The sequence below is a fragment of the Copadichromis virginalis genome, linkage group LG12 (assembly GCF_057382275.1).
Source record: "Copadichromis virginalis isolate Kocher_CV1m ecotype Utaka linkage group LG12, C_Virginalis_male_GT1.1, whole genome shotgun sequence".
Taxonomy (NCBI): Eukaryota; Metazoa; Chordata; class Actinopteri; order Cichliformes; family Cichlidae; genus Copadichromis; species Copadichromis virginalis.
In genome coordinates, this window is record NC_140629.1 from 13,823,621 (window position 1) to 13,846,891 (window position 23,271).

General features: G+C 41.5%; 1 protein-coding gene across 4 annotated transcripts in view; it reads right to left on the reverse strand.

The window, feature by feature from the left end:
* Positions 1 to 1,123: 1,123 nt before the first annotated feature.
* adgrd1 (adhesion G protein-coupled receptor D1) overlaps positions 1,124 to 23,271 on the reverse strand; it is a 41,248-nt gene continuing 19,100 nt past the window's right edge. For all 4 annotated transcript variants that reach the window (XM_085474814.1, XM_085474813.1, XM_085474816.1 and 1 more), the window contains 12 exons: positions 12,295 to 12,368; positions 11,542 to 11,665; positions 8,493 to 8,596; positions 8,171 to 8,282; positions 7,812 to 7,965; positions 6,593 to 6,659; positions 5,504 to 5,570; positions 5,308 to 5,399; positions 5,059 to 5,185; positions 4,935 to 4,976; positions 2,978 to 3,070; positions 1,124 to 2,889 (listed from right to left, as the gene is read on the reverse strand). In XM_085474814.1, coding sequence (XP_085330940.1) covers positions 2,794 to 2,889; positions 2,978 to 3,070; positions 4,935 to 4,976; positions 5,059 to 5,185; positions 5,308 to 5,399; positions 5,504 to 5,570; positions 6,593 to 6,659; positions 7,812 to 7,965; positions 8,171 to 8,282; positions 8,493 to 8,596; positions 11,542 to 11,665; positions 12,295 to 12,368 — 1,152 coding nt within the window. In that variant the 3' untranslated portion in view covers positions 1,124 to 2,793. The remainder of the gene's footprint in view (positions 2,890 to 2,977; positions 3,071 to 4,934; positions 4,977 to 5,058; positions 5,186 to 5,307; positions 5,400 to 5,503; positions 5,571 to 6,592; positions 6,660 to 7,811; positions 7,966 to 8,170; positions 8,283 to 8,492; positions 8,597 to 11,541; positions 11,666 to 12,294; positions 12,369 to 23,271) is intronic.

Genomic DNA, 23,271 nt, shown 5'->3' on the forward strand with positions numbered 1-23,271 from the left:
TCAGGGACAACTCGTAAAGTCCGCCACTTCGCATTGGTAGCTTGTTTCAGGGTTTATCTTAAAATTTAAAAGTTTGGTATCACATACTTTTTTTTTTTACTTACTGGCGAAAACGTCTGGGGAAATAACTTTTAAAAACTCACGCAGAAATTAGGTTGAATAATAACATGTCAACTTAACACTGAGAAACTTTTTTTTCAGTTGAAGAAACAAGCTTCAACACAGTTCTTCATTACTGTATTTTTAATTACAGAAAATAAAAACCAAATACTAATGTTATGCTGTGGAGGACTACTAGAGTAGAGACATGAATAGCATTCTGTTACAATAAAATCCACTGCATTTAACCTCACTTAGTGAGATAAACTCAATCTTTCCTCCCCCAACTAATATGCATTCATTATCACAAAGGCTCTTGGCCTCCCGCGATTAAACCCAACCCCACGGCCCAGTGCCCACAGGGGGTTAAGCTCTTTAAGCTCTGTAATTAGCAGTTCAGTTGTTAACAAATGGTAAATGGCCATCACGCATTCAAATGAAGAGTTTCTCTGCTAATATTTTCTCTATGGCCACACAAAGCAATAGCAAAAAAACAACAACCAATTTCTTGAATTTAAACAGGATTTGGTCATAGCAAGGTTCAGTGTTAGTTCAGTGAAATTTAAATCAACATGTATCTTTATCTGAACTTAAAATAAGGTTTCAGCAATGTGATGTAATCAAATCAAGTATGTATCTTCAGTCACTCTTTAATACATTTAAAAAAGCAATAGTGTTTAGCAGTTTTTCTTGTACTTTTGTGAAATGCAGTTTTTGTCTGACAGAAAATCATTCTTGCCAAAAATGAATTTTATAAGTGTAAATAACAGGTGCGCACACTTGTATCCACCAAAACTGTCCCATAAGTCATATAAATGTTTTTATAATGCTGAAAATCATTTATTTAAGTACACACTGATTTCTTATACTAAAAGGTTTTTAATAAAGATAACCGAAAGTTCAAACCATAGTACCGTAAGACAACAAACATCAAAGATCACAAACATGCTTGGGAGTACTGAAATATTTCATTTTAAATCTGTGACTTACAGTAAATCCTATTCTAGGAAACTTATTGATGTGATCTCCCCTAATTCTCACAGTATAGTAAGAAAAAAAAGCAATAACCTTATCCAGTCCCTCTGTTATAGAAGAAATAGCAACAGACGAGGCTAAACACGAAATCAAAACTTCACAGAACGGTGTTCGATACACAACTAGTCTTCATTATTCCATGAAAAAAATAATATATGGCAGCTTACTAAGATGTGAGGTACTGCAACTGTGCCAGTCAATTCATTTTATTCATTTTAAACAGTAACAGACACACAAATTTAACATAAGAACATACTGATTGTTGAGCTGTGACACTTTGCAGAAGACAAGATAAAGATAAATTCAGATTCACAAAATAAATAAATACGTTATAAGATTCTAATCCACTTTTACATCATCCATGGTTATTATGCCGTTATTGTGTTGTGCCATCACCAGAACTGAATTAAAACTGTGTTTATCATGTGAATATAAAAAAGGTTTCACCTAGATAAAATTTACAATGTGTCCCTTATGATGATGAATTCTGTTGCCTGTTGGTCAAACCACTTTGTCATAGTTTTTAAAACATAAATATAACACTAAGTTAAAGGAAAACAGAAACTTTCCTTGGTCTTTTTCTATCCGATGGCATGGTTTTGTTTTTTACTCAGCTATATCTTGAAAATACTTAGCCTATTACTGCGTTTCATTGGATGTAATTGCACTATTTTATCATGTGAGACAGCTTAGGCTATGATAAGCACGTCCCTGTGATTCAAATAAACAGGTTGACATTTTGGAAGATAAGCTCGTTTGCTTTCTTGCCAAGAGTTACATAAAAAGATTAGACACCACTGCTCTTGAGTCTACAGCTAAACAGCAGCAAACTAGTCTGGCAGAGCACAGATTCGTCAGAAAGACGGATGCTGCTAAATCTGGCACTTGACTGTAAAGCTACAGCTTGTTATTTTTACATCTGTTTTTGTACATATTTAACAAATGAGCCTCATTAGTGGTGTCTGGTAGGTGAATTTCGTCTCCTTTGTCCAAGCTAGCTAGCTTCCCGTTTTTTGTGCTAAGCTATGCTAGCTAGCTAGTAGGTGGAGATAACTTTGTGGAGTTGTAGAAAAAATAAGTACAACCAACAGAGATTCTGAAATTTTTGAAAACAACATTCGATGCCCAGAGATAAAGTTAATATTTTCAATTATTTCTTTCTTTCTTGTCATAAAAAATATTAATAAATGTTACTCTTTGAGTGCGAACAGTAAGTACACCCTTGGCATCAAAAATAACTTCCTTTTTTCATTCTACATATGTACTAAACATACATAAAAGCTGTGCCATCTAACCCTAGCTCCCCTATCTACAGTACAGTATGCAGGTAGACAAGCTGACATGCTACACTACAGAGTTTCATCATCAGGCCTCGAGCTACGCTCATGGATCTTTCTAATAACTTCACAGATCCTTCTTTCTCCTTCTGGTTTTCTTTTTGGGAACGCGGCATGTTATTTTGAGTGGATAGTAAGGCACAGTCCTAAGAATCTGTTTGTCTTTAAAGATGAAGCTATCGCGTAGCTACAAAACACCTCTTTTGGGGACATTTTTAACTTAAGCAGACCACTGTCCAATTCATTACATAATAACGTGGGAGGACACTCTGGGGGCTTCAGACTGCTCTCCCACCACAGGCGGAAATAGTGATGTGGGGTTCTACACGGCAGAGAGGTCAATGCGGTTGGCTGAGTTGGTGCTCTTGTCCCATGTGTTCATCTTGGTGGGAGTTACACCCTCCTTGTGTCCATTCATCTATAAAACAACAAAAACAGAGAGAAAGTCAGACTCAAGCAGCCATTTTTGCTTTATCTGTTCTTTTTCCCCCATGATCAGGACTCACTATGTCAGAGTTGAAGGGCTTCACATTAATGTTTCGGATGGAGCTGCTGGTAAGAGACCAGACCTTGGTTTTGTGTTTGAAAGCAGCTCTGACCTACAGTAAGAAGTAAATCCATCACAAACACTGAGAAATATGAGGCAAAGTATGCTGTGCATTCATCACAAGTTAGAAGTTGTTACAGCAGAGAACTTTGTCCCCCTTCTTGCTATTTAGACTAAATATCTAATAATAGGGGTGCAACGATACACAAAATTCACGGTTCGGTTCGGTTCGATACTTTGGTGTCACGGTTCGATATTTTTTCGATACAAAAAAATGTTCATGCCTTTTTAATTTGTCATTTATTAAAATTATAAATATATATTTTAACTCAAAAGTACAGTTTTTAAATTTAACCCTAACCCTTGTGCGCGTTTTTTATTTTGACAGCGAATGCGCACCTGCGGACCACTTATGTGCACCCCTGGTTATTTAGCTCATCATATTGCAGCCACAGAAATTCTTTTGTCCATGAAACCATAAAGCTGCACTTTCTTTTTGCCTTATAGTCTCATTTGTCATAACTTCTCCGTTTTGTGGTAAGCTTTTCTTTGGCTGTCACTTCTTCACCCCGACCTGTCTTATTTGGCTCAGCAGAACTAAAATATATATACTGCTACTTTTACACACGGACTCACATAAGCTCAGCGATTCTCTGCGCGATCAACCTCTCACATGTTTAAGCTTGCTGCGGGAGATTTCACTTGTCATGTTTGCATAGTAAGCTAACGATTAATAAGACGATGTCAGAGGAATTGGTGCACAAATTATCATCACTCACAGATCAGTGCTGTCATTGCAAAGTGAAAGCAAAAAAACAAGCGCAAATCCAAACGCGATTTCAATATGTCACATATTGACAGTGGCTCACCGATGCCAATGACATAATTACCCAGCTACATTTCTGAAAGAATGCAAAAGCATTGACATATATTTTTCCTACAATAGCCCGACGGGCAGGGCAGAGAGATTTTTGTAGCCCGACTGGAAAGATCGCTAGCTCCGGGACGTCGGGCTAGCGATTTTGCAAGCCCTGTATCTGATTGAGGAATCACTCATCTTTGGAAAAGAGAGTTTATTACAGAGAAATGTCTCTTTCCAAAATAAAAGCTATACTATCCGCTTCTTCTGGGCTATATTCTCAGCAGCATAAGGAGAATCACGTGCTAACAGCTGTCTAAATGACTCGGCTAAAGTTAGTAGCATGCTTGTTGTTTTTGTCTTTGCACTAGGATGATGTCGGCGTAAATGTGCAGTCATATTCGTTGTGTTCCCACTAGTGCTTTCAGGTTAATCTCTTGAAATGACCTTAACGCCACAACACGGCAAATCTCCGTTAACGAGCTACCACCGATCGCCCCGTGCATGGGGCTAGACCGCCAACACGTTAACGAGCTAACTGCGCTAACACACTAGTTCACACCAATGTAATTAAGCATTGCATGGCACATCCAACATACTGTTTTACTTTAGTCCATGACTCGCTTACCTTCAGGGTCATACGTCACATGAAAACCAAAATAATTCCAAACGCCAGATCTGAATGAGGGTGGGGGAGGTCCATCTTGCAAGGAGAGCTTAACTTCTGTCTCGCTAGCTTGCCCTGCGCTCTTCCTCCTGACTATGCTGTCTGTGTTGAGCGCTCAGTGGATCTGCGCTCGACAGTGCAGCCTAGGCGGAGTAGTCGAACGCAGATTCACTGAGCGCTCAACACAGACAGCATCGTCAGAAGGAAAGTTGATAAAATAAATTACAAATGTTGTATTGTTCGATACATATGCATACCGAACCGAAAGCACTGTATCGAACGGTTCAATATCGATACGAATATCGTTGCACCCCTATCTAATAACATATACATAATATGAAATTCTAGTTGTTTGTGTGTGGGGAAGTGAAAACATATTCAGCATTATACCTCAGAGTTGAGAAGACAGTGAAATAAGAAGACAAAGAACCCCTAAAGGAGAGAAAAGAATTTATACATAGTTTTAGAAATAGCGTTACAAAATCTAACATTGATCATATTGTAAAGAACCTACTTGTAATGAGTTGAAAACTGCAAATATATAAAGGAATGGCAAAGACTGTGTGTTGACCACGAGAACACCAAAGATCCAGGAAATGCCAAGTATAGGCAGAAGCACAGCTACTGCCTTTATGGTCAGCCTGGAGACAATCCAAGAGATAATATGGTTATGTTATGAATTTTTATTCAAATATCAGCATTTGATAATAATACAAGAATTAGCCTGATTATGTAAAAAAACAATAAACAAAAAACCCCTCACTTGACTGCATTGGCGTCTCCATGAACCTTGTAATTCTCTCCGCTGATTCGAGATATGATCCTGGTCACGGATATCAGAATGCCAATGTTTACCTGAAACAAAGCCGTGTTTGAACAGAAAACAGACTTTTTGTAAATTAGGTGACAAATTGTGACTCGTGTAAAACAACAAAAGGAAACCTTTGCAAATTTCTCACCACAATCACAAAAAGAGCCGGTGCCACAAATGCCCAGATGGCTCCGTTCTGCAGTGACAGCCAGCAGCTGAAATAAACAGATGAGACAGTGTTCAAAAAGATCGAAGATAAAAACAAGATTATCCAATGGAAGAAATGTTGAAAGGCTTTTACTGACGATTATTTGATAATCACATTCCAACCCCAAAAGATTTTTAGTCAGTGTTTATGTAGTCTATTCATGTATAACTGTATAACAATGTTTTCTAGTAGATCCAGGATGACGACAAATACCACAACAAGAAACCAACACTACTGTATATCATATAAAAAGAGAGCATTTATACACATAACATGTAGGCCAAAATGTATCTTTAATATGACTTTAGAGCCACTTTGCTCTAAATAAGTAAACAACTCATGGTCTCTCACAGTAATCCTTACTAAAGAGGAATCCACAGTTCACAAGTAAAAGGTTGGCTCTATTTTAACATGCCCACGATGCTTTTTGTCACCACTAAAAAGGACAAACTTTTTTTTTTTTGCCATCCACAATGTCTCAAAATTTCACGTTTGGTATATCAGAATTTTGATGACCAACTCGCAATAATTTTGAATTGAAAATTTTGATCTTTTTTCTTTCTTTTATACCGTTCTCTGTGACTTGCTGTTCAATTATACAAAAAAACAACAACAAAAAAGTGTAAAACTTTATCTGACCTTAATATAAAGTTTCAACAATGTGATTCAATCAAATTAAGTAAGTATTTTAGTGTAGTAGGCATTTTAACATGCACTGGAATTTCTCTGTTTTTCGAATGTTTTTCACGGAAAAGCCAGCTGAAAACTTCAGTATTCTCTGCCCACAGTAAATTATGCATCCGAGCTGAGGATACCTCCTTCATTTCGACTTTGGATTGTTTTCCCTCAGAACAAAAAGGAAATAATGTTGCAATGCAAACATGGAGCAACACACTGGTAACCAAATGCTTTTAAATAACAATTTCTGTTTGCAATTTCTTGCACACAGGTGATGTCACTATTATGCAACTGCAAAGAGCCTTAATGGAGTAAAGTACATTTCCCCAAAGATTTCTTTTTTATACTTACTTATCAACTTTTCCATAACTGTCAAGTGCTGATGTCATGGACACGACACAGATCAAGAACGGAGAACCTGGTCCAAAAAAACAAACAAACACATATTCAGTAATAGCAGCACCATAGACACCTATTTCCTCCATACACTCCTCAAATGGGGGTTGCGTACAGTACCTACACATAGAATAGCATGGCAGCTTTATTATAGTATGCTGTATATTTTAGTTTGTGGTAATTATAGTATATAAAACACATATTTGTTACAGTTTACATGTTCTCACTGTACCTTACTGTACATTATGTTATATAAATGCCATAGAAATGCCTACAAATATAAATGTTTCATTTTAAATCCAATGGTGATTGCTCGCAGAGTTTTTTTCCCTTCCCATTTCCTTTCTTTGCCTTGTTGTCAAAGCTCCACAGGATAAACTTCATTGCAAACACTTTGGAACTGTGCACCGGGCCTGTATAAACTCCCTGTAGAGGTTTTTTAGCGTGCTGCTAATTGCTTGTTTCCTTGAAAACAAGTCCTTAGATTTCACTGCTTTGATCTCTTGGCCTCTGAGGTCCAAAGGTTTTGAGGACACTATGCTGGGAGGAATTTTTTACTTAGAGTGAGGAAATGAAGGATGAAGTAGCTGAAAGCCTTTATCACAGCGTAACAGAGAAATAATTCTTTATAAAAGCATGTATTTACTTTCTTTTGATAACAACTGTACTTGAAGCTGACAGGGAAGAAGTCTCAAGTGAGTAATGTGCAGTAAAAAAAAAACACAAAATGAAAAAAATACTCTAGCCAGAAGAAAGGAAGTAATTAAAAAAAGCTGATGTTTTTCCACAAATGGGTTCAACATGTAAAGAGAGGCGTTCCCCAGCAGCCAGAGATGGGACATGTATGTTCCAGATTTGTTTTTTCTGTCCATCACACTCGAGCTCACAAAAATGATGAGACCTAAAAGATAGACTGGAATGTGGTGAACCTTAAAGTTGACTTATTCAACACTGCTATGGCTGTTTTTATTATATTTGACAAAGAAAGATCAATTTTAAGGAAATCATCTTTAGATGAGGTCGCCCAGGGTAGAGGCAGGGCTTTGGATCAGATTTGTGACAATAAAATAAGATGATGTAAGGACAGAAATGAGGAAAATATTACTGAATAGTTATCCTTTTTAAATACATATTTTCAAAAAAAAAAAGAAAAAAAGAAGCAAGACAGACCCACCCCAGCCAATGCCATAGTAGTAGAAGTGTTTGCTGTCTTCAGAGCCGAACACCTTGACCACCATACTGTACAGGTGAAGGCCCTCCACCAACATCCAGGCAAAAGCACTCAGAAAGAAGAAGTGTAGCAGGACAGCCATAACCTTACATGGCAGCTGGGAAAAGATCAAAACTGTCTCTTTTAATGTGTATTTTTTTATTAAACCCTCATTTTTATACTGCTTTCTATGCTTCTCATCATTTTCAACATGATGTATTTCTATCCTTGTCATAGTAACAGCTGTAAAACCATTAAAACCACTGCCACTCCTGTCATCATTATGCTGCAATCATCAAGCAGTCACTGTGCCGTGTACGTACCGTGCCAGGGTCAAAGCGAGCGCTGATCAGCAGTAAGATCTCTGCCACCAGGATGGCGAAGGAGAGGTTGGCGTGGATGTGGTAGCGCTGGTTACGGATGGTACTCACTGACCTGAAAAGAAGCAAAAGGAAAAATACTTAACTATAGTATAACTTCATAGACTACTATGGTAATAAAAAAGGCTTTGTTGCATTTAAACATTCCAGATTCTGACATCCGACTCATCACACTACATGTCTTTGGCCACATATGAAGGAGAAAAAAAAGGTAATTCCACTGAGTTCTTGTAAATTTACTTACTGTTTAAAAAGTAATACTTACGATAAGACTGCAAAGGTGACCAGAGTGATGGCAAGGCAGAAGATGGAAATAGAGCAGCCAACGTAACCGATGGTTGATAGTGCCACCTTGTGGCCAGTAGAAATCTGTGGAGAGAGGCATTGTCAGCATTAGATCTGACAACACAGCACATGGAGTGTTGGTACATGTGCCATCCCACATACATCCAAATCTAGTGCATCCTTTTTCAACAAAGGGAGTCTCTAGAGTTTATTACTGTGAACACAAGACTAACAAACACCATTAGTACTTCCACAAGTGGGCACAATATCATAGCCTCAAAAAGTTATTTATAACCTCTCATGTCAAATAGGATAGCACAGATGTTGCAATTAAAATGATTCTTGATCACAAAACTATATATTCTGCTTTTGTTTACATGTTTTGTTCACAAGTTTTTGAGGTAATGTCCTCTTAAAGCCATTGCAAAAGATTAAACACCGATTTTTATATTTTGAGCAAAAAGCAAAAATGTTTATAATCGACGCAGTGTGCGTCCAGCCCAGTGTGTTGATGTTGTTTTGGATTTCAGGCTATTTTGAGTGTTTGGGTTTAATTTTCCATTAACTGTCTACTCATGTGCCTTGTCATTACAAGAGCAGAGGAGTCTCAGCCATCCAGAACTGGGATACGTGAGATGTTCCCTTGCAACTGAGGGATGAGGCAGCCCACTAATTAGAGACTTGCTAAGGGAAAGCATAGCATCAAATAGACTCGTGTGCCATAAATACAGCACTGGCGCACTTAAGCTGCAATAAGAAGTCTGCTTTTTCTATTTTAAGAAGCCATTGTGGATGTTAACCATACTCCCATGGGTTCGTATTCTTGGATGCAAAAGAGTTAGATAAGAGGAAAAAATCATGCACAGGTTTTGTGCTTTTAAGTGCTCCACGTGCAGATGATGTAAACGTGAAAAAGAGAAAACAGAAAAAAATAAATGAAGGATGGTTTAAAGAGATTTTTGTTTATTTTCCCCTTGAGAGCCCATAACTTTGAGGAATGCTCCACTGACCCGTTCAGTGACCTAAAACAACCACACAAATCATGGTTGCACAAAGCGCTTCTCTATCAAACCACCAGTGAAACTAGTGGTTTGATAGAGAAGTAAAGAAGGCACTGGTAAACCACTGCTTCCTGTTTACTTACTCTTCTACAAGCTAACCAGCGTATTTTGTGTCTTGGTGAGAGGGCTACACTTTTAAATCCAACTGATTTGTTGGATGGCGTAATATAGTGGCTCCATCCTTTCACTCACTCATGCTGCGCATTCACTTGTAAAGTTGCTTGCAGAGTGCACCGACCAAGTTGCCTGGCTTCCACATCACCTGGCCCAGGTGTCTGCCACTGGCTCTGTCTGCACTTGAATATTATATTTTACAGAGATTCCATTTTCACTTCTCAGTCTTCAAGTAAACTGTAATAATTTTAAATGATTTTAAAATGTTTTATTCCATCCATCCATCTTCATCCGCTTTATCCGGGGCCGGGTCGCGGGGGCAGCAGCCTAAGCAAAGAGGCCCAGACCTCCCTCTCCCCGGCCACCTCCTCCAGCTTATCCGGGGGAATACCAAGGCGTTCCCAGGCCAGCCGAGAGATATAATCTCTCCAGCGTGTCCTGGGTCTGCCCCGGGGCCTCCTCCCGGTGGGACATGCCTGGAACACCTCACCCAGGAGGCGCCCAGGGGGCATCCTTGTCAGATGCCCGAACCACCTCAACTGGCTCCTTTCGATGTGGAGCAGCAGCTGCTCTACTCTGAGCCCCTCCCGGATGGCCGAACTTCTCACCCTATCTCTAAGGGAGAGGCCAGCCACCCTTCGGAGGAAGCTCATTTCTGCCGCTTGTATCCGCGATCTCGTTCTTTCGGTCACTACCCACAGCTCGTGGCCATAGGTGAGGGTAGGGACGTAGATCGACCGGTAAATTGAGAGCTTCGCTTTTACACTCAGCTCCCTCTTCACCACGACAGACCGGTGCAGCGTCCGCATTACTGCAGCTGCAGCCCCAATCCGTCTGTCGATCTCCGGCTCCCTTCTCCCATCACTCGCGAACAAGACCGAGATACTTGAACTCCTCCACTTGGGGCAGGAACTCATCCCCGACCCGGAGTGGGCACTCCACCCTTTTCCGGCTGAGAACCATGGCCTCAGATTTGGAGGTGCTGATCCTCATTCCCGCTGCTTCACACTCGGCTGCGAACCGTTCCAGTGCGAGCTGGAGGCCCTCACCCGATGAAGCCAACAGAACCACATCATCTGCAAAAATCAGAGATGAGATTCTGAGGCCACCAAAGCGAAAGCCCTCCGCCACTTGGCTGCGCCTAGAAATTCTGTCCATAAAAATTATGAACAGAACCGGAGACAAAGGGCAGCCCTGGCGGAGCCCATCACCCACCGGGAACGAGTCCGACTTATTGCCGGCAATGCGAACCAAGCTCTTGCAACGGTTGTATAGGGATCGAATGGCCCGTAGCAATGGGCCAGACACCCCATATTCCCGCAACACCTCCCACAGGACACCCCGAGGTCGAATGCCTTCTCCAAGTCCACAAAACACATGTAGACTGGTTGGGCAAACTCCCATGCACCCTCAAGTATCCTGGAGAGGATAAAGAGCTGGTCCAGTGTTCCGCGACCAGGACGAAAACCGCATTGTTCCTCCTGTATCCGAGGTTCGATATAAATAAAATGTTTTATTGTTTTCTTAAAATATACATCTTCCTTTGTTGTTGCAGGAGTCTGATAGTATGTAAAACACTACTACTTGCAGTTATTCCACCAAAAATTTGTTTGCAAACCACCACTGAACAAGAAAAATAGGAGAATGAGTTACTGGCTACCAGGCGCCGTGCTGATAAAAGTCTGGAGTCTGGTGAGATTAGAAGCTTCAGTACAAATAGGAGAAACATGCAAAGCTGAAGACTACAAACATCAAACTGTGTTGAACTCCTTCAAAACAACAAAATAAAAATGAGATCTGTTGCAAATGCTGCCTAATATTCAGACTTTTGAAGAGCAGCCAGAACATTCATACCTTTAAGGGCACAACTTGCATGAGGATGGCAAAGTTGGTAAGGTGGTTGCACAAACACACGGAGTATGTCATGTTTCCATGTGCGCGCACGCAGCCTTTGTTGGACCATACTCCCTCTTTAGAACTGAAATGAATGACAATTAGGTGCTGTTAGCAGAGGAAATGTATCTAATGCAAGATCAAACATAAAAAACTAGAACAAACAGGATACAGAGAAACAGATGGGGCAATTCTTTACTGGAACGCTGCTGAGAGGGTGCACTCAGTATAATCCAATATCCCCCCCCGTGGGAGGCACACAGAGATTAAGTTGACTTTATTAGTGCAATCTGACAGGGCGACCCAATTATTCACATTTTTCTTAAGCTTCAGGGCAAAGTGGAGTAGGAGAAGGACGTGTTTGAATCCAATGTATTGGACTCCCTATTTTTAAAAATGAGTTAAGCTTAGCAAAAAGTGTTTTGGCTCTGCATATCAGAGCTTCAGCTTTTTTTTCCTTTGTTTTACATTGAGGGCTGTGGCTCAAGAAGCCGAAACAGCGACACGTGTAAAACTGGATGTTTCTGATTTGAAAGAGTAAAAGAAAAAAAAAAAACCACCACCTTCTTCCAATCACCAGTGATTTCTTATGATTTAAAGACTCGAGAAAGAAATGCATGCAACGAGTGAACAATCAAGATAAAAATCCCTTTGGAGCTGGATCTGAATGGATAATTCAGAAGTTCTGTGTCGAAATCATGAACACAAACCCACCTGTAGTCCAAGAAGGCACAGTAGAGGAAGACTTTATTGCTCTGATTCTGTACTTGGTCCTGTTGCTCTTTAGTCTGAAAACAAAAAAGGCAGCGAGTAAGAGAAGTGTGTGAGATGAGGACGTGCTCGCTTGTGGACTGTTTGTGTGTATAAACTAGAATATTTTAGACAGCAGTCAGCATCATTATTTCTTACAGGCTGCTTGACTTTTCGATCTTTCTACCTCTGTGTTCAATGCACACATTAAGCAATATTAAAGTAACAATAAATTCTTCATTGCTGCTTAAATGACCAGCGTAAAACATGACAGCTAAGGAGATCTGAGATCATTCGCTGGGAAAGACAAAGTGCAGATCGTCACTCGGCTAAGGTGATTAGCACGCAGAGCGAAAATCCCTGCTGTCTTCGAGAATCTTATTCGATTATAAATCACTTTTTCTGAGTCATTCCCTTAAAATGAGATTTGGAGTCTCCAGAGACAGTGAGCTAATGGCTACAGTGCAAGACTGCAGTAATTGGGACTTGGCCCTGATTACGGGTCAAACCACTACCCTCCTCAATCTGTCAGCTGAGGAAAACAACACTAAGTGTTGCACACCTCTTCATAGGCACTGTTGCCTTTCCTCTCAGACTCAACAACTATATGATTACATGGAGTGTGTCTGTACTATTTCCTCCTGGAAAAAGTGAGAGTGAGAGTGAAACTGACAGTCAGGCTGTCTAAATGGCCCATAGGCCCCGAGATTCATATTACAAAAGCATAGCACGATACCTAGATGTCACGGCGTGCTCTCATTCTGCCTGTTTCGCAGATTCACCTCCTTACTCATCGTGTATTGCGACCCCCGAGATGGATTTAACAATTAGCTATTTATGTGGCCCATTACAGCAAGCAGGGCAAGAGCCATGAGAGCGCTTCGAAAGTACCCCGTCATCACCAGCAGCTGGCCAGCTCTGGTGATCTGCAAGCAACCCCGTGGATGAATTTACTGGTCTCCTGTGGGCTCTAATATGCTCTTTTTTTCTTACTGGGTGTAAATGAAAGCAGATGGAAATAAGAAAAACTGCAACTTGCCCACTGGAAGTCCACCACTAAAGGGCCATATCTGCTCTAACTGGGGCTTTGTAGAGCATAGGAAGACTAATTATTCTTATTAACAATACAATGTAAACTCAGCTTCAAACACTAATCATCAAACCCTGATGCGTACCAGACACAAGTGAAACATACATTAACTAACAGACCATCACACATACTGTATGAGCGCGCTTCTTGGCCATGTTCCTGCTCTAACAACTGTTTTGTGGTGTGTCCAGTTTGCATTTTCCAGCTGATATCTGAGGAGCGATGCAGGACCCCGAAAGTCACTGGTGAGCGCTTAAAATGTACTTGGAGATTTGGTCGAGCTTTGAGAGCACGCTGTTGTTTCCCCAGTGCCCTGGGGCCTCAGCATCTACCAGCCAAGACTGCAGCTGGCGCTCCAAGTCTTTATTAACAACAGAGGGCCAGGAAACACCGCCCTGGAAGTCACTTTGAGCCTTGTAAGGCGAGCAGAACAGGGAGGAATAAGGGAGAGGAAAAACTAGTGACAGGAGAGTGATGCAGAGTGACAGGCTGATAAAGGAGAAGAGCCTGGGAGAGAGAGGCTGATAAATCATAGATAGACAAGATGTTTCTGGTGCCTCTTTGTTACAATGTCCCACTACAGTGTCTGTTGTAGCTGCCTGTGGTTTCAAACATATCGGATATGCCAGTTAAAATTGCCAGAATTTTAAACTAACTATTTAAAATTCTTAGTTATTTAAGCATGCAATAGAGTTATCAGTTAAATGTAATTAATGTAGATACAAATGCTTGCATATATAACATCTAATATAATATTATCTAATAACAATTATTGATGCATCAATGTGGACAAATGACTTAAAGCACAACAAAAGGCAGGCAGGCATGATTCATACTTAGCAATTTATCCCAATTCACAAGTTTCTTAGTAAAACCTTTAAAAATCTTACAGCTGGAGAAGGCAACACAGTTTTGCTGTCACCGGACAAGAAATCAAAACAACCTTTCAGCATATTGCCATTCACGAATTTCAGGAGAGAACCCAACTCCACGCACACGGAGTCTGTGAAGGAGCCAATCAGAGGTCTTTTCAGACCCGATTGCGTGATTAGAATAGGATGTGACGGTGCAACGGGTTATGCGGAGGATTATCACATCGCGGAGGAGAGCAGGGGCTCGGTCCTGTTTGAAGCTATTGCGACACTGATATAACTTTTGGGATATGAAGCATATGCTGGCGCATGCTTGTTTCTGGCTTTTTCTTTGGGTGGGTGGGTGGGTGAGGGGGTATGGACAGTCATACCGCTTCTTTTGATAATAATAACAACAACAACAACAACAACAACAACAACAATAATAATAATATGTTAAAAGCAGTTGTAGCTGCTCCCATAAATCCAAGTCTTTGATTTGGCAGATTTTTTTTTTTTTTTGCAGTCGATAGCTTTCCTATCTTCTTCTTCTCATAAGAAGATTATGTAATAAACTGTTACCTGATTAGATATTTTAAATATTTTTCCCCAAAAGACTCTGATAACATTTTTGTCAGGAGATTAGCTACTGTCACTGAATTTGTAAGAAAAAAAACAGTGAGGTATTATTTGGCTTAATCACACATCCTGTTACTTTGTTCAGGGTTCAGGTGGGATTTTCTCCACTGCCACAGTGAACAGTTGTATAAACTGAGTCATGACCAAGAGAAGCCGTTATTAAATTAGTCAAAACAGACTCATTTCACATTTATTTTTATACAGCATAATGCACTGTTAAAATACTTAAAAGCAAAAATAAACAAATAAACATTTATTAACTTAATGCCAACAGTAAAGTGGGTAAACTCTGAATTAAGCATGAAATCAGCAGAGTGGAAATTTTGTCTCCACCTTCTGGCTGTGGGAGCATTTCCACAAACATTAGGGAACTCAGTTCTAACAAGAAAATGTCTTTGCGGTCAATAGCTCACTTTGTCAGACTTTAATCTTTCCTCTAAAAAGTTTATCTGGACTATTTTCAGCTACGTTAAATGTTAAGGTGATGCATCACATTGGTCCACCAGTGCTTCGCTTCACGCTTAAACTCAGGAGGAGTAAAGAGACATTTACTAAGTGCTGAAAGCCTTAATCAACACTGCATGAAGCCATTCACAGAGGGCTTGAATGGAAAGACTCCAGCTTTAGAGCTGTTGGTGTTGGATCAATTCTTGCACCTGTAACTTCCATCTTTTCAGTCATGTACTAGATGCACTGGAGCCTGTATAAGCTGATATTAGAGGCTGTTGTACATCCTGGACTGACTAACACTCACAGTCGCCTCAAGGCACTTTATATTGTAAGGTAAAGACCCTACAGTAATACAGAGAAAACTCCAACAAACAAACGACCACCTATCAGTAAGCACTTGGCGACAGTGGGAAGGAAAAACTCCCTTTTTACAGGAAGAAACTTGCAGCAGGCTCAGGGAGGGAATGCCATCTGCCGTGACCGGAGGGGAGGAAGTTAGGACAACCTATTCCTGTCTTGCTCATGGCAGCACATCTCTACCAGGCATACACACCACCTTCAGAATAAAAGTGATAATCAGCGGCTGCTGTCTGACGCACATATCCCTCTAAACCAAATCAGATCTTCATCTTTATGGTTTTGATCACCATCCATCCATCCATCCGTGGTTTTTGGGTGAGACAATGAAGGATAAAAATAACACACAGCACAAAATCTTAACTTCATACGCAACCCAGCAATTTATACAGAAGTGCCAGCCTGTCTGTCCTCTGTGGAGTCTTATAGGCCTTCCACGTGTAGCAGAGGTAGAAGCCGAAGAAGTAAAACTAGAAAGTGAACCAGAGAAAAATCCTTCACACAGAAAAAAACAGGAACAGAAACTCAACGAAGGTAATATTAACTAAGGATTAAAAACTCAGAAACAGCACAAAATCGTGGAACCCTGACAACAATGAAACAAATTGAGTCTGAGCTAACGTAACAGCAATCTTGACCTCAGTCTTAAAACATTTTTTTGTTTTTTTTATATCTACTACTATCCTCTAGAGCTTGATGTCAGTCCTGCTTCACCCACTCATTCCATCCATCCAGCACTGATACAACAAAATGCGGCCGCAAGAGTAATCGGACAGTTTCAGTTGTGCTAAATTTAAAAACCAGAGAGAAATTACAGAGCGGTGTGAGCGTGAGAAGAGAAAAGGAGCGTTCGTCTCCCGTTCCCTGAAATGTTCCAAATCGTTTTGAAACGCAGAGAGCTGAGGTGTAATTTGGGCTGCAATTTCTGGATTTGGTACACGTATTTATTTTGCAGCGAGCGCCATAAAAACAATGATCAATCTTGCTTTTGCAAAACTGAAAGGCATAATTTAAAATCACCTTCACCTTTTAGAGTAGGCCTGTGAGGTGCACAGGGTTTGACAGTGGCTCAACTGCTCTGTATAAAAACAATGAGGCCGTACACGTATAAGCTTAGAAAGCTGAACTGACTGCTGTTAAATTTAGTAAGGGAAGGAAATATTTTATTGCACTATGTCTGGGCAACGCACAACGAGGTATGGTGGAACATTCCTCAGTCACACAAACACACACGGAGCCTGAGAAAAAAAATCTTCTACTCAGTATAAACTAAAGCATTACACATCCTGTGACTGCGATGAGGCGCAGGCTGCGCCGCTGCTGTAACACAGCTTTTCAATCAGAGTCCGGACTTAGGTTGATCCACACACACAGCACGAGGAGCAACAACAAAAATCCATGCAGCATAACACAACTGGCCATGAGTGAGATCATGCTGTCAGGGGAAATGTAAAAAGACATGCAGCTGTGGTCCCAGCTCAGCCTCGGAGGTAGACATCGAAAACAACGAGACGAGCTGGATGTGAGGAAAACCAGGAACAATTAAACAGCTCTAAAAGTCAGCGAGATGGTTTTGATTTGCAGATGTACTGTATCGCTGATATGAAGTCGACTCAAAAGAAAAGAAGAAAAGAGAAAGTGATCCCCTCCCCCCTTTTTATCACCAGCTTCACATGCATGAATTCATAAGTTTAAATCCAAAGGGGTTTCACATGGAACCACTGCAATGTTTCTCTGTTTTCTGGTCTGCTTCAGAGCAATGACACATTCACATTAAAAAAAAAAAGTCAAAGGGCTGCATATTTAGAGTCTTTGTGGTGAAGTTTAACAATACATAAGATTTTTAGGTGATGATGTTCCCCGATAAAGCTTGCACCTCTATCGGTATGTAAACATATCGACGCTGAGGATACGCCAAGAAAGAAAGAGCTTTTATTTGGGACGACTCACGCTAACTGTAACTCATGAAAATTTTAAGCAATCATACATCTTTATCAATACATAAAGAAAAGCATTTTTAATTTTGTGCTTATCATGAGAAAATTCCTAGATTCAGATGATGACGACGACACCTGTTAATCAGCTGATTGGATACATTTGTTTGCCCTTTCCATTGGATTAGAGTACGGCAATAACTCCTTATTATATAAGTACCAGATCGATGCATCCTGAGTGTGGATAAACAACAGAAATAGATGCACTTAACTAAATGAATTCTTTAAATGAAAAATAAGCACTGTCACTATGAGATGATGAGCGTCTTTGCCAGCTAGTGTGACACTGATAGTAGAGCAGGGCGATATGGTAGGGCTGGGCGATATGACCCAAAATTCATATCTCGATATTTTTTAGCTGGATGGCGATATAAGATATATATCTCAATATATTTTTTTAAAGCCATAAAGTAAGAACAAGAAGAGAGTTCTTAGTCAAAGCTGTGTCCCAGATGTCACACAGGCACTTTTATTAACATAGAGCAGATGTACATAAAATTTACTCAAAAATAAATTATGAGCATTTATTAAATAATAATGCTCCATAAATAAAAGAAAACAATGTTGTTTTTGTGCATAACAAAAAGCTCACAATTGTGCAGTCAAAATGTAAACTAAAAGACGCTGAGCACAATAACAAAGACAGATTTCACAGCTGCTCTGTTCCCAACTTGTACTGTGTGACTGACAGCCTGGAGTTTGAAATCCGCTTCGCAACCACGTCTCTTAACAGGTGCCATTTATGGTCCTTATACACAGTAGGGTAATATTACGTTGAAGCACAGTACGTATCACTCCGCGAGGCTCAGTCGTAATGCTCCGACAATCCATCAAGCGGTGCAGCTCCGTAGCTTATCAAAGTCGTACTAAAACATTTTTTGACAGATTGCTGAGCGCCGTGTTCCACATAAAATCGGTTCGCGGCCATCAAGCACAACCAGAATTCATACATAAGGCGCACTGTCAACTTTTGAGAAAATGAAAGGATTTTAGTCCGTGCAGCACCTCTGGGCTGCATGACGTTAGCGTGGTTAGCTAGCTAACACATTGACGCCGTCCAGCCCCACGCACGGGGCGATGCGCAGTAACTCGTTAACGGAGATTTGCCGTGTCCATCTTGTCGCTTCCTGCAGGTGAAGCGATGGGGGAGGAGGGGGAGTTGTGTTCAGTGAAGGAGAGGCGAGGCCGAGTAACGTTGCGTAAAGACGAAAGTGGACGAAAGAGAGGCAAACTTGCGGCTCCACAAGTATAATTATACGTAACATAGACTATATCGATATAAAGGATATTGTCACATCTTATATCTTGTATAAAAATATATCGATATTTTTTAAAAATTCGATATATCGCCCAGCTCTACGATATGGCCAAAAATATTTATCATGATATATATTTGAAAATTTGCGATAACGATTTAATTGATGCGAGACAAAATACAACTCCACAACATTACTAGCACAAAAAGACAACCTTCCATTTATTTTCACTTAAACAAGAAGCTGGTTTTTATGTACATTAAAGCTTTATAAAAATGTAACAGTGCAAATGCAAATTCCTTGCTGAAAGTTTAACCAAAAGGCATTTCCAGTAGAAATGGGCTGACACATCCTGAGCATAACCATGTATAATATCCACTGATGTTAAAAAGAGGTGCTTTGCAACATTAAACTGCAGTGTGCAGTGCGTATTTTTCGGACCATAAGGTGTATTTTAGTATTTATTTATTTATTGTCATTGTCAAGAACAATGAAATTGCGTTTGGGGCTTCCATACAACCCAAAAAAAAGAAGAAAATAATAAATACCCCTTAAAACCCAAGTGTACATATTTAACCCAGTGTGACTCCAATGCAATAAGACAATCCTTAGCAATAATGTTCGTAGAAATTCAGACAAAGACCTGAGAAACATGAGAAAATACAACAATGCAACCCATTCAATATTATTGTACTGTGAGATATGATATCAGATATGATAGTTATCTATTTAAGAAAGAGGGGGGGGGGGGCAGGAGGGGGAAGAGAATAAAGATATGATGCACCAATGCAGACCAGTTCATTGCTATTAAGAAGTTGGATATGGTTATTGTCCGTGAGAGGGGGGCAGAGAGTTCAGGAGCCTCACAGCCTGTGGATACAGGCTGTTGGCCCGTCTGGATGTTCTGGCCTGTATAGACCTGTACCTTCTCCCTGAGGGCAGCAGATGGAAAAGGTGGCGCGCAGGGTGATGTTGGTCCCGCAGGATACTGTGCACCCTCCTCAGACAGCGAGTGGGGAAGATGTTACTGATCTCTGGCAGACTTGTTCCAATAATTCTGCCAGCTTCTTTCACCACCCGCTGGAGTGCTTGCTGATCGGCCTTGGTGCAGCTGGGGAACCACACTAGAAATCCATACGTCAGAACGCTGCTGATGGCACAGTTGTAGAAGTTCAACATCAGAGATCTGGGAATGTGTGCGCTCCGCAGTCTCCTCAGGTAGTAGAGGCGCTGTTGGGCCTTCCGTACAACTGAGGTGATATGGTTGCCCCAGGACAGGTCCTCGGTCACAGTTACCCCCAAGAATTTAAAACTGCTCACCCTCTCCACCGCCTCACTGCCAATGAAGAGAGGCAGATGGTTGTTATGAGCCCTCTTCCGGAAATCTACAATGATCTCCTTGGTCTTTTTGGTGTTTAAGACCAAGTTATTGTCGTGGCACCATGACTCTAGTTGTTGCACCTCTGTCCTATAGTTTGTCTCATCATTGTTGGATATAAGTCCGAGCACTGTAGTGTCATCTGCAAACTTAACAATGAGATTGGACGCGCAGGAGGAAATACAGTCATGGGTGAAGAGAGTGTATAGCAGAGGGCTCAGAACACACCCCTGAGGGGCACCGGTGTTGACCACAAGGGTGGAAGAGGTGTTCTTACCCACTCTGACACTCTGTCTACGGTTAGTGAGGAAGTCCACAATCCAGTTGCACAGAGAGGAGTTAAGTCCCAGTTGGTGGAGTTTGGGACGGAGTCTGTATGGCCGGATGGTATTAAAAGCCGAGCTGTAGTCTACAAAGAGGAGCCGTGCATAGGTGTTCCTGTGTTCCAAGTGCTTCAGTAATGTGTGCAGCACTGTGGCGATCGCATCCTCGGTTGACCGGTTCTCCCTGTATGCAAACTGGTGCGAGTCCAGGGATGGTGGAAAAGCAGCTCTGATGTGTTTAATGACCAGTCTCTCCAGGCATTTGGTGGGAATGGGGGTGAGTGCCACAGGTCTGAAATCGTTCAGACATGTGACATTTGACTGTTTTGGGATGGGAACAATGGTTGCTGCTTTGAAACAGGATGGTACCAGTGAACAGGACAACGAGGTGTTATATATAGAGGTGAAGACGTCCGCCAGGTCCGCAGCACAGTCTTTTAGCACCCGGCCCAGCACTCCATCGGCCCGGCCGCCTTCCTGGTGTTAATGCTCCGGAACACACGCCTCAGCTCATGAGTGCTCAGGACCGGAGCAGGGTCGGTTGAGGGGAGAGGGGACAGGACAGGGTCGGTGTTCTCCCTGTCAAAACGGGCATAAAAGAGATTTAGATCCTCAGCCAGAGTAGAACTGTTGGCTGAGGGTGATGGTGTTCTTCTTTTGTAGTCCGTGATAGCCCTGATGCCCTCCCAGACCTGCCTTGGGTTTGTGTTGTTCTCAAACCTGGCCTCGATACGCCTCCTGTGCTGCTGCTTGGCAGTCTTGATGCCTCTTCTCAGGTTGGCCCTGGCAGCACTGTATGCCTCCTGGTCCCCGGATTTGAAAGCGTTGTTCCTTGTTCGAATAAGTTGTTGAACTCCGTGTGTCATCCAGGGTGGATTATTAGGGAACACACGGAATCGTTTCCAAGTTGTTACATTGTCCACACAGAAACAGATGTAGTCCAAGACAGTGGAGGTGTAACTGTCCAATGCGACACGATTGTCAGTGTCCTGCACCTTGAATACATCCCAGTCTGTGCAGTGGAAACAGTCCTGAAGCATCGGAATAGCATCCTGCGGCCATGTTCTCACGGTTTTGGTTGTAATCCCAGTGCTCTTGATCTTTTGTGTGTATATTGGGTGTAGCAGAAGGGAGAGATGGTCTGACAGACCCAGGTGGGGATAAGCCTGGGCTCTGTACGCATTCGCCATGTTGGTGTACACCTGGTCCAACGTTCTATCTCCTCTGGTAGCACACTTCACATTACGGTGGAAATTGTGAAGTACAGATTTCAGGTCCGTGTGGTTAAAATCCCCAGCCGCAATAAAGACACTGTCCGGGTGTGCTACCAGGCTGTTATTGATGCTGCTGCTCAATTGTGCTAACGCTAGCTTAGCATTAGCATCTGGTGGAATGTAAACAGCGCAGATGTAAACGGCAGAAAATTCCCGAGGGAGATAGAATGGACGGCACTTTAACACCAACAGTTCTACCTCTGTACTGCACAGTTTTTCCGTTACCGTGACGTTCGTGCACCAAAGGTTGTTAATATAGATGCACAGCCCCCCGCCAGTCTTCTTACCCGAGTCCGCAGACCTGTCGGCTCGATAGGCGGTGCGGCCTGCTAGATCGATAGCCGCATCGGGAATGGCGCTGTCCAGCCAGGTTTCAGTGAAAATCATGCACGAACAGTTATTAAAAGTCCGTCGAGTGGCGATCTGCAGTCGTATTTCATCCAGTTTGTAACGGATTGAACGGGCGTTGGAGAGGAATATGATCGGGAGTGGTGGTTTAAACGGACTAGTCTTTAGCCGTGCCCACAGGCCTCCCCGCTTGCCCCTCTTCTGCCTCCGCTCGCAACGTCTCCTCCTGCGGCTTGCTGTTCACGGGATTATAAGGCACATTAAGCGAAACAAAGCAGTCAGATAAATTAAACTTTATTAAACTCATTCTTCTTGCTTCCTCCACTTCTGTACCATTGATTTATTAATGAATGAATTCTGATCTATTCCCATGTTGCTGCAGTATATTAATGACTAACCTTGTATTGTGGATGGATTATCTCAGTTGTTCTCCTGACTGAAGTTTGGTCTGTTTACAGCCAACCCATGCGATTGCGTTTGTCTCTAACTATCAGGAACTTTAACGTTAACTTTTATAAGTGGAAAAGTGTTAGTGTTCGTCCTCCAGCTTCACTGTTTATGTTATGCTAACATAGCTGTGTCGCTAGCGATCAGGTAGCACATCATTATATACCAGCTAGCCCAACTTCAGTAAGCCTACAAACGTCACTGCTGTTTAGTTTCCTGTCTTCATTTATGTTGGAAGTGATAGCAGAGCTGTACGTTTGAATTTTTCCAGAAATCTCTGTCAGAACATCATGCTTAGGTAACTAGCGAAACTAGCGAGCTAACTTCCGCTAGCTTCCTGCTAACTTCTGACTCCGTTAAATGTAATAAATTTTGTTTTCGTGGATGCCTGGAAGTTAAACTTCATAGTTTCACCTGGTTAAGCAGCAATGCTGATCGTTTTATTAAAGATGAAAGAATTGAGACAGTTTTTAACTCTCAGTGATGCTGCAGTGTTCGTTTGACCTGAAGATTACGGAGTTTAAGAACCAGATT